The 11,458-nt window shown below is 43.1% G+C and overlaps 2 protein-coding genes across 2 annotated transcripts; one reads left to right on the forward strand and one right to left on the reverse strand.

The window, feature by feature from the left end:
- Positions 1 to 96: 96 nt before the first annotated feature.
- Positions 97 to 8,433, forward strand: mlec (malectin). Its single transcript, XM_020093919.2, has 6 exons — positions 97 to 344; positions 747 to 967; positions 1,474 to 1,652; positions 1,962 to 2,138; positions 4,329 to 4,386; positions 4,603 to 8,433. Exons 2-6 carry the CDS (start codon positions 766 to 768, stop codon positions 4,845 to 4,847), a joined length of 861 nt encoding a protein of 286 aa, XP_019949478.1. The 5' UTR covers positions 97 to 344; positions 747 to 765; the 3' UTR covers positions 4,848 to 8,433.
- Positions 8,434 to 8,820: 387 nt separating this feature from the next.
- On the reverse strand, positions 8,821 to 11,083 carry LOC109633903 (uncharacterized). The gene is made up of 3 exons (XM_020094079.2): positions 10,453 to 11,083; positions 9,508 to 9,652; positions 8,821 to 9,378 (listed from the first exon to the last, which is right to left on the reverse strand). Exons 1-3 carry the CDS (start codon positions 10,943 to 10,945, stop codon positions 9,030 to 9,032), a joined length of 987 nt encoding a protein of 328 aa, XP_019949638.1. The 5' UTR covers positions 10,946 to 11,083; the 3' UTR covers positions 8,821 to 9,029.
- Between the last annotated feature and the right edge of the window lie 375 nt (positions 11,084 to 11,458).

Consider the following 11,458-nt stretch of genomic DNA (forward strand, 5'->3'; position numbering starts at 1 on the left):
TGATTGGTCCGTGACACGGAAGCTCGTGTTGAGTGGTTCGGGAAACCTCTAGAGGCGGAACGTGATTCGACGGAGCACTTGTCACTCATCGGTCACGGGGAATCTCACGTTAGGTAGCACCGGTCCCGCCCCCTGCACACTGGCCGAGCCAATGTTAGTTAGGATGCACGCATTGAATGAAAGTCAGTGCAGCAGCAGCAGGAGGAGGCTGTGGTCCCACAATATCTGCTCACTCAACTCAGCTGACAGCTTGTAGAGCGGGCAGCCGGTGACACTGTGTCCGCGCAGAGAGGAGAGCACGTCGGCAGAAGAAAGGCTCCGATTATCGGCGAAACGGGAAGAAGGTAAGAGAAATTTGCATGAGCGTTAGCCAGCTGGGCTCCCATAGACCAAGTATTTCTGGTTGGACAGGTAGCTAGCTAGCGTCACTCACTGCTAATGTCTCGGTATTCTTCACTGCTTGACTAAATAATCCGCACGTTGTAATATTAGGTCACGAATCTGTCCACGCGAGACTGTTTATAATAAAACTGTCCTTTACTGTGTCTCTGTGTGCTCCTGTGCTAATGCTACTACCGGTGTTGGTGCTGTTAGCATACTGGCTAACTCGGAGATATCACGTTGCATGTCACCACGACGAGCCTCGATAGCCCCGTACGTGTGCGGGCAATGTAACATACGGGAGGGTTAGCGCTTGGCTCTGCTGTACGCAGCCAGGTACCGACGCTGTCTGTGTCTGTGTCCAGGACAGGGCTGTGCGGGGCAATGCAGCGGGTCACGGCGCACCTCGTCGCCGGGTTGGTCGCAGCGGTGCTGTCGCTGCTCGCAGAGCAGTGCTGGGCGGACGGCGGGGGCCCCAGCCTCGCCGAACGGGTCATCTGGGCTGTCAATGCCGGGGGTGAAACACACGTAGACGTGCACGGGATTCAGTTCAAAAAGGACCCGTTGGAAGGAAAGCTTGGTAAAGGTGAGTTGAAAAAGCTTGCTCGTGTGATCGTACGTGTCTTTTTTTTTTCTTTCTGCCTGGTTTCGGCTGCAAGGTGTTGTGTGAGAGTGACATTGTGAAGGTAAATGCAGCTGCTCCTCGGAGCCTGAGGAAAATTTGCAGCAGAAAACCTGTGCATGCTCCTGCTTCCGCAAGTGAGCAGCATCTAATGAGGAGTCAGCATAGAGGGCTGCAGCTCCGCCCCTCTCAGTGTGGACAGGAAGCAGGTGATGATGTGATCTAATTGACTGTAGAGTCCTTCATGGCGTCAGTTCTGAGGCACAGATGCTGGAAGTGAAAGTTGTCGTGAAGCACAGTGTGGTAATCTGGCGTTTGAGACAAAGAGGAAACTGTATTTCACATAGTGGTGGAAAAGGTAAGGGCTTTGCTGAATTTAAAGGACTATCAGTTTCCCAGTAGTGCAGGTATTACACTGGTCCTGTGAGCAAAGTGCACACATAACTTGATGCTTTTTTTCCCCTTCGCAGCCTCAGACTATGGGGTGCGTTTGCCAATTTTACGCTCCAGTCCAGAAGACCAGATTCTTTATCAGACAGAACGCTACAACGAGGACACTTTTGGATATGATGTTCCCATTCGCGAGGAAGGAGACTATATACTGGTTATGAAGTATGCAGAAGTTTACTTTGCCCAGTCACAGCAAAAGGTAATGTATCAGAGATCATCAAGTCTACTGGTGTGTGTTGCAATTTTTATCTGCACTGTTTAAATGGATAACATATGCAATGAACACATTTTCAAAGGTATATTTTTTATATATATATTTTCAGTTCAAATACAATGTGAAGGACATTTCATTTTCTGTCCTAATTTACACGGCGCTGCGCGCTGGTGTTCGGACAGTACTCAGGGAGTTGTTTGATTTCCCACTGGTGTACTGTACTCAATGATGATGCCACAAGTGTTAAGCTGTGTGTCTGTTTGTGATAATCACTTGGAAAATCTGTACTTCTAGGTGTTTGATGTCCGTCTGAACGGCCATGTGGTGGTGAAGGACCTGGATATCTTTGATCGAGTTGGCCACAGTACCGCTCATGATGAGATAGTGCCTTTCTCTATTCGACGTGGCAAGCTGAGCGTGCAAAGGGAGGTGTCCACTTTCAACGGCAAGCTCACTGTGGAGTTTGTAAAGGTGAGCTGTTTTTCCTTTTCTTATTATTTGAAGAATTTCTGGTTTGAATTGTCTGTGAACAGGACTGACTTAACTTATTTTTGCTGTCATGATTCTCTTCCTTGGCATTCTGACAACTTGGTCTAGTTTAAACAGGTTGGTCAGTTATGGAAATTGACTAAATGTGAACGTTGCTTTTACTGTTTAGGCAGGGGACTTGGCCATTTGAATGACAGTGTTCACTTCCCTACGTGCATTTGTTCTACCTAGAAAAGTTCCCTTCAGACTATTTTGCAGCAGCACATTCAATGCATCCTGGACTTATCGCCACCAAAGACAATTGTGATTGGTTAAAGAAATACAAACAAAACAGACCTTTTTCCTCCTACCCTGGAACAATAATGGGTGAAGCCAGTCCATTCTCCACCACTGTGGAGATAAGCCTGACTAATTCTGCAGGAATAGTGTATAAGTTAAAGTATTGTCATTAAAGTATTTTTCAAGCTCTCGGAAGAAAGAGGAACATGCCACATATTTAATATCTTTTCATTTCAACCTGCATTTATTTCAAACTTAAGGTCTTTGGAAGCGTTTGTCTAGCCAAGTAAAATTGTCATCATGACTGCTGGATGTTGGTGTTGGCCATGTTTTTGACATCTGACCAAAATCTCATCAGCTTTTATCATATTTGTTCACTACTGCTTTGAACTTTGCTCTGTTGCTCTCACCAGTCCATTTTCTGTAAATCATGTTTCAACTTCTTCACTATTTAGTATTTCTTCAGGTTAGTGGATGCTTGTGTTCATTTCACCTTTTCATATACACGATTCCCCGTTTATTGTGATGTACGAGAGGACGTTAATGATATCCAAAATATCTGTTGTTATTGGTGCATAAAATATAAATAACCGATACAGATAGAACAGATAGAATTTGGAGTTAGTCTGACAATGAACCCTTTATTCTTAGTCTCTGAAAAGAGCCAGTGTTGAGGTCAGTAATTGTTTCACTTCTTTCCTTGTCACATTTTATTCTTTGCTAGTACATATACTGTGTTTTGCCACATTCAGCAGCAATAGTGTGGTAATTTGTGTCTAACCTTCACATTATCCTTAGCATGCTCTTCCTTTTACTCACTTAATGCAGCCTGACCTGTATTGCTATCGTAGCTCTCAATACAGTGTCATCTCATACAATGATTCTGTACATTTTTGACAATCTGTATGATATTTATAAGGTTAAATCTAATCTGTAATAAATGGGAAAATTAACTATATTTATTTAGTGCTTTTCTAGTCAAAGTGCTTAACAGTAAAAGCCACATCCCTACAGTTGTTCTATACTCAGTGTTCAGCATGCAAACTGGAGGAGCCACAGGTAGAACCACAGACCTTCTGTTCAGCGGCCCGCCCTGCCTCCTGAGCCAGACATCTGTACAAAACTTCCCCACAATGTGTGCCTAGGTGTATTTATCACCACAGAATTAAATTCAGAAGGGAACTAGGGAGAGCGTATACCTCCACTGAGGCCCAACCGTCCCCTTATGAAATCACATATAAATTTTGGATTTGCACCAAACTGCACACACTCAAAAGTACCTGTCCCATAAAGATGACAAATTCTTTTCATCAACGTCCTGAGAAATCAAAGAAAATGTTGCAAAATGCCTAATCTCGAAACATTAGAGAAAAATCCTAAATCCGTCTGCCGATCTGGATCTGCACCGAAAACTAATGGGTTCTTCCCTGACCCATACCGGAAGTTTCCTGGTAATCCGCTTAGAAGTTTTTGCGTAATTATGCTAACTAACACTTTTTCAAAGATCCTGAAGAGTTTCACACACACTTTTTTTTGGACACTATTATTCCGTTTAAGTGCTGAATTCTTATAAATCTTTGAATTTTTTGTAGGTCGCTGGTTCTGTTTGCTTTTATTTCTAAAACAAAGAAAGGCATTTCTAATGATTGTGTTCATCTTGCATTGAGTGTCATAATAAGATAAGGGTGTTCCAACCATGTTTGTGGAAAGCACAAGTGATTATACATACACGCATACATACAGTTTTTTTTCAATTGTACCATTTCATTCAGCTGTTCTACATCACCACTCCAATGTACTAGTGCAGCCACTGATTATTGTTATAAATACCTATAACTATTTACTGTCATTTGTTTTGTCTGCATCATGTGGATGATCTGTTCTCTGTTTCAGGGTTATTATGACAACCCAAAGGTCTGTGCGCTCTATGTAATGAAGGGAACATTAGAAGGTGAGTCCTGACACTGTGAACATACTGTAACCTTTAGTCTTTTGCATAAAATCTTATTATACTGAGTAGTTTCTCATCTCTGGCAGCTACATGTAAACACTTCTCGATAGCAATTGTAGACCGAGTAGATACAGTGTTATATACCAGCACTTTAGACATATCCAGTTGTTTTATGTTCTGTTCTTTTCATGTGTATTTTTTAAATTTTTTTTACAGATGTACCAAAACTTCAGCCTCATCCTGGCATGGAGAAGAAAGATGAAGATGACAATGATGATGACGATGATGAAGAAGGCGAGGAAGGTGGAAAGAAAAAGGTGCCAGCAGGTTCTAAGTACAGGGTCCAGTCAGGTCCCCGAACACCAAACCCATACGCAGCCGACAACAGCAGTCTAATGTTTCCCATCCTCGTGGCATTTGGGGTGTTCATCCCCACACTGTTCTGCCTCTGTCGGCTGTGAGCTTAAACTAGCTATCAAGAAGACGTTAGGAGGACGACACTGACGCAAGACTATGAAGAGAGAAGGGGAGAGATGAGGGGGAGGGGGTCAAAGTGACAACAGCAGCACAGGTTGAGCTGAGGGCTCGCAGAAAATCGACAAAGGCAGGAGGAACAAAAGGAGACAATAATTTTTTTGGGGAGGCCACCTCAAGATGAAGCAAACGCTGCTGGTGAATTGTACCGGAGGACAGAAAAGGAGATGTAGGAAGTGTATGCTGTGCGCTTCTTTGTGAATGTGTTTCGCATCCACCTCTGCTGACCCTTTTGAACAATGTTCGTAATTTTTCCACTCATGAGACCGGGCAGGATTTACAGATGCCAGTCTTCACGGTTTGAACCACATCTCAGCAGCTAAGGGACGCTCAGGAGTGATTGGTCTGGGCCCGTTTTATAAACTAAAAGCATTGTTTTGTATTGGGTGTGGCAAGGAAGCACACTGTTTAACACTCCTGCTACTCTTGCTCAGCATCTGGTCATACATGTTACCTTCTAATTGGATATGGTGCTGCACAGAAATAGTTTAAAAGATTAGAAACCATGAGTCTGACGGTAAACGGAAATGCAGTTGCCATTTGAAAGGCGTTAATTTTTTCTATTCAATTTGTTGCTTTTTTTTGTCTGTCCACTCAGATCTAGTTAGTCCTGCCTTGACGTGCCATCATTTGTTTGCTGTACAATGTTGAAAGATCGAAAAAATTCATGTGGAACTAGCTCTGTGGCCGGCAGGATTTTTTGCTGTCTGCTGTCTTAACTCAGCTGCCTTTACAGAAATATTGGTCGGTTTGGATAAATTAGGTCATTTGAGTGGCCATAGGAAAATTATTCCTCAACAGTATCAACAAATTGTCCTTTTTTCCTCTTTTTTTTTTAAAGGATTAATCAATTTTAAATGTCTAAATTTACACGTTTTGAAGAATCACTGTACTCGCATTTAGTAACAGGCAAGTGAGTGAGTCCTGATTATCACATTGCTTTATTTTAGGTCATCTTTGCTTTCTCGATTTGTTTATCAATGACGCATGCCTGCCATTTTGTTTCACCAAAGAACATTTTTTTATTTTGTTGTGACAAGGAAAATTAGCGGCCTGTTTTTTAATTTGACAAATCTGTGATGTGTGTGGCAAACAGTAGGTTTACTTAATAAAAAACAGCATGAAATTTATAACGGTTCACTTAGAGGAACATAATGTTCCACTTTTAACATCAGACAGGGAGAGGTCATTTTATTTTTCTATTGAATACATAATGCTGTGTTGACTCTGATCGGCCATGAACTTCAGTCCATGTTATCAGACTCAAAGAGAGCAGGCCACTGCAGCTCAATGATAATATAATAGATCAGAAGAATCTACCCGTGCTGCATGTGTTTGATACGGAGTCTCTCGGTGTGAACCAAAAGTTCATCCACCTGCAGCGAGAGAAAGCACAACATTGGTATCCGTAGAAAACCAAATGTTTACCAGATGTTCCAGATCAATTTTCCACATTCTTCACTTGGCCTTTTCAGATCTGTTGTCTTTTTTATTTAATGTGGACTGTACCATTTTGTTAATTCAGTGCAATTAAGATGCTTGTTCTGGATGTTGAACCAACTGGATAAAACGTTATCATTGTGGGGTTTTTTTCTACATGGCCATATTATCAGTCTACTCTTGAGTTAGTTTCAGCTTTTGGAAAAAGTTATCCTTTTATGCTTTATATGTGAACTGAAAAGCAGCTTTGTTCTTTTTTTTTTTTTTTTTTACAGTGTTGTCTTGTAAATCCTCCTATTAAGTATCTAGTTACTTCCCTTAAGTGCTCAGCTCTTCTCCAAGGACAATTTTGTAACTTTGCCTGTTTCACTAATGCGTCTTAAATTTCCCCGGGCCCCTCACCCATCCACCCAACCGCCCACCTTAGTATTGCTGTTGCCATATGCAGTACTTGGAAAAACTGTTAATAATTCAGTTGTTGCAGATCCTCCCCCACTCCTCGATTTCCCCTTCCCAGTTTGATGGATTGGCAAGAAGTTGGTGCCATAAAATGTTCAGACAGTTGTCTGCATTTTGGAGGTTTCTGTTTTTTGGTAGTCTTTTTTTTTTTTCTTGATTTAATTTTATCAGTTGGAAACTCAACACATATTCAAGACAGAAGCACCCTTTTCTCCCTATGTGAAGGTGCAAAAAGTTCATTCAATTCAGCACCAAAGTCCACACAGTTGCATGTGTATATATGGGACAATATCACAAGATTTGTTGTGTGACGACAGTTTTGATCTCATCACTTTTGTGTTTTAGCTGAGGTGTTAGGGTTTTTCTTTTTTTCTTTTAAGGAAGACTTTGTGGCCTTTCTTCTGGGGAGAACGGTTGTTGGTACAGAATATAAAAAAACTAAAAAAAAAATTAACAGGCAGCCAGATGAACTGACTGTCAGAAAAGAGTAACAAATAAAAGAGATTACGTCTGAAAATGTGGGATCTTCCATTCTATTACATATAATTTAAATCAGAGTGGGGCTGATCTGGAGATATTTTATAATACACTTGGATTTGTATGTTTGAATTTTTCCTCAGGATCTGTTTTGTTTTTGAGTTCTTAAAACGTGATATTTTATTGGTGTGACATTTTGCACTGCCTCATGTATTTTAATTTTGATGTGTTTGTCTTTGTTGCCTTGAATTATTGAATACAACGTGCTTTACCATCATTCGCCTTGAGGTTGCTTTTTTGTTGGCTTATATCAAATTCGCCTATTTCTTCTCAGTTAAACCCACATTTCAGGGAGAGATCTTTATTCCACACACACGGCTCTTTTCAGACATAAGGCTCAGTAGGATTCTTATTTGTTCAGACTGTTGTTCACCTCAACTTTTCTAGGAGTAAAGCCAGTCACAAGTGGAAAGGTCTGCCTTTTTCAGACCTGTTGTGGTCAGTACACCTCACAGCTGAATGAACTGGAGTGGAATGAAGATCCTCTCTTTTTTCCCACGAGAACCAAAGAATTTCTGTCATTCCATCAAGATTCTTTAACAGCGTCTCAAAATGACACTTAAGGTTTTTGATTTCTTTCATTCCCCCCCATTACCTGGTAAAGCAGTAACAAAAACAGGGGAAGCAAACATGTCGTTCAATTTGTCACCACTTATCCGCCTGCCATGACACCATCTTTTATTTGCTCTGATTGTATAAAAAAAAAAAAAAAATCTTTTTGGAGAACATTTTCAGCCTGATGTTATTTTCCCCTCGTGTCTCATTTTCAAAGCAGCTGAACGTGTGAGATGAATTTAAACTGAGACAGATTTGAACAGCGAAACTTTAGCCAATTTAGGCCATGGTATGCGTACATGAAGGGTGAGGTCTGCCACTGGTCACACAGTGGGAGTGTGAGAGACAGTGAGCGTGAATTAAAATACGAAACCTATACTATAGATATACATGTGTTGGATAAAGGCAGGTTATTTTGACGACTGTGTTGACTGATTTTACTCAGATGTCATGTACACCTGCAAAATGGGAAATGCTGATTAAATGCTGTCTCTTTTTAATAAATGTGCTATTTTATCAGAATGTCTCTGCTGTTGTTTGGATTCCTCAGTGTTTGTGACAAGTACTGTGCCTGTGAATACACAGGTTCCAAAGTATTTTTGGAACTGTGCAAACTTGACAGCATTTGCAACCCTTGAAACTCTTCATGTGCTCTAACAACGTTTCGTACAAAAAGCTAACAGAGCAGCTAAGGTCAGCAGGGTCACAGCAACATGTACGGGCCCTTTGTTTGTCCAGGTGTCGTTTTTTTTTTTCCCCACCTTTTTCCACCAACTGTGAATACTTCTTGAAATAGAACCACATATCTAAAAGCTGCTGGGAGCAGAATATTTAAAAGACAAACACAGCTGAACAAAGTAGACGAAGCACGTCCACTAACTAAGGTGGCCACACGCTTTTGTCAAGAGCCATTGTTAAGTTGAGTTTTAATAACCAATGAATGACTGTATAAACTCCCAGTATATCATATTCACTATTTACAGATTTATATATATATTTTACAAAACATAACATTTATAAATTAATAGATTTGATGTTGAAGTGCATCATTTCCTTGTGCGTCTTTTCAGAGGTAACAGATAAAGCAGTTTCCATGCAGTCCCAGTCTCAGGTTGGCTTCATCTGTAGTACAGAGCCATGAACGGTGTGTGTGAAAGGTGAACACCGCCACTTCCACAGGACACCCCTGCTCCAGCCTGACTGCAGCCCAGCACCAGGCCCAGCTCCAGATCAGGCAGCACGCTGGCGACCCCATCCCCCCACGCGTGGCTGTCGGCGTCATGCAGAGCGTGAGGAGCTGGGTTTTCTCCGAGTGGATCCCCCCTGGAAGAAAACACCACCCGCCTCATGTTCACCAAACTGGGACCCCTTCCTCCGGCACCACCTGCCGCCTCCTGCAGACTCTGGAAAAGGAACAGCAGATCCACTCTGAGCTCCAGCCGGCTGCCCCGTGACCACACACTGTACCTAAAGGAGGCGAGAGACAACAGAGTGTCAACCAGGCCTGAGACCACCAGAGGCCTGCAGTTCAGCACTGTCTATGAAGGCCTCAAAAAGGCATCTAAAGGTTAAGTTCATATTGAGAGTAGTTTTTACCTTGTTGGAAGGCTGCGCTTTGCCATGGATGGAAGCACGGGTTGGACGTTCAGGTGCTGCGGGTTGGAAAGTTGAAGGTGAAGCTCTGCCCTCGTGACTGTTAGTGACAGAATCTCCCTGGTGAGAAGAAACTCCACATCTCTATCTGAGGAGGAGGAGAACAAGAGGCAGGAGAGTCTGTCAGAGTCACAGTCCCGTTAAAGACGAAGAGCATTTCAGGTCAGAGAGCAGCACATACTCATGTCAGGCTGCATCGTGACAAATCTCAGGGATCAGAAAACAATCTCTACCACAGAGGTGATGTTTTCACTGCTAATTCCATGTTAATCTGTCAGCAGGACACCTCGGCAATTCATGGAGGGGACATTAAGCCAGCTGAGACTCATTTATATGCAGATGACACCCTCCTCAATACCACTGTATTAATCAAGCTATTATGTCCCCCAAACTGCTTTTCCAGCTATCTCTCTTTCACCTCTACAGCCTAAGACTTTCCTGCACAGTGTTACTCATGTCAACACCAAATACTGGATGGACTTTGCAGAATGTAAATGGAATCTTAGATGTGTGTATGTTCAAAAGACGTCTTGGTGAGTCTGAACAGGTTTAATCTAGACCCGAGCATATATAGATAAGAGCATATCTTATTTTATGCAAACATCTTGCTGGATCCTCCTCCTCACAGCTCTGTGGGCTTTACCTGAGAAGGCTGCTCTTTTTCTATTATTCCTCATGTACACATTTCACATCAAGAACTCAGTAACCTCCATGTAAGGCAATGATGAGTTGTGATGCAGCTGGAGGATTGATTAGAGGCTCCCAAATCCTCTTTACGGAAATAAACCTGATCTTCAGTTCTCTGGTTGAGCTCTGCATCACTCCACATCAACCCAACCCCCCACAACACACAAACATTAGAACAGAGATCATTAGAACAACTCTTACCTCCTCTCAAACGACCTTGAATCCCTTTGACGCGTCTGCAGGTTAATCCCTCGTGACAGCATTGGTAAACGCGTCGAACAAAGTTGAAAAGAGATTTTCCTGGGAACACCAGGCCTTGCGAGGCTCCCGGGGAAAAGGGTCGACCGCGGAATTGCAACGTTGTCGCGTTATCTCCGGCTGCTTGTGTGTTTTCCAGCCAAGGCGCCGCCAGCTCTGCGCAGCGCTCCCGGTGCGCCTCCTCCGCCCCGCGCCTCATATCCTCCGTGCGTAAAGTTGGTCCGGATGATTCATCTGCACTTCTCGGCGATTGCGACGCAAATCCCAGCGCATCTACTGCACGACCAAATACTCCAGTGTCACTTGTCATCACCGAGAGAAGAATGAGAGCAATCCAGATACAGTGCGAGGAGGCCATGGTGAGGTGTCTAAATCCTGACTTTCGAATCCTCAATGATGAACAACAAGCTGCTTCTGTGTGGTGCCAGCTCTCCATCCGACGACTTTGCTCTGCCTGCTTTATACCCCTGTGACAATGGGAACAACTTACCACTTAGAATTTGAATCCTGGCCCTCCTCACAGTCCCTGCCCCTCTTTTTGTTCGTACCTTTAACCACCCATTTGCCCCCCATCGCTTTCTTTTAATGCGCCTGCATAATAAGGCGCCCCGAAGAGCGCCGACTCCATCCATTCAAATTCAGCCGCTGAGCTAATGACTCTAAATGCTCCATATTTGGATCATCAGGAACGATCTCATTCACAACACACACAGCACAGAAACCTTGGGACGGAGCATGAGTGATAACATTTTATGAGCATGCTTCTCAAACAGCCGTGCGCACGTCACCCTCCAGTCGGCTGTGACCATTTTGAAACGAGGCATTAAGCCTGAGGTGGAAAACAAGTGGAGCCGGATTGCAGGGTCACATGCAGGCCGCTGATGGCCCTGGTAAGACCGTGCAGCCCCGTGGTTTTTACACAAGCGTTTACAAAAGTAGCTCACACAAG

This window comes from Paralichthys olivaceus, chromosome 4, assembly GCF_024713975.1.
Source record: "Paralichthys olivaceus isolate ysfri-2021 chromosome 4, ASM2471397v2, whole genome shotgun sequence".
Lineage (NCBI taxonomy): Eukaryota > Metazoa > Chordata > Actinopteri > Pleuronectiformes > Paralichthyidae > Paralichthys > Paralichthys olivaceus.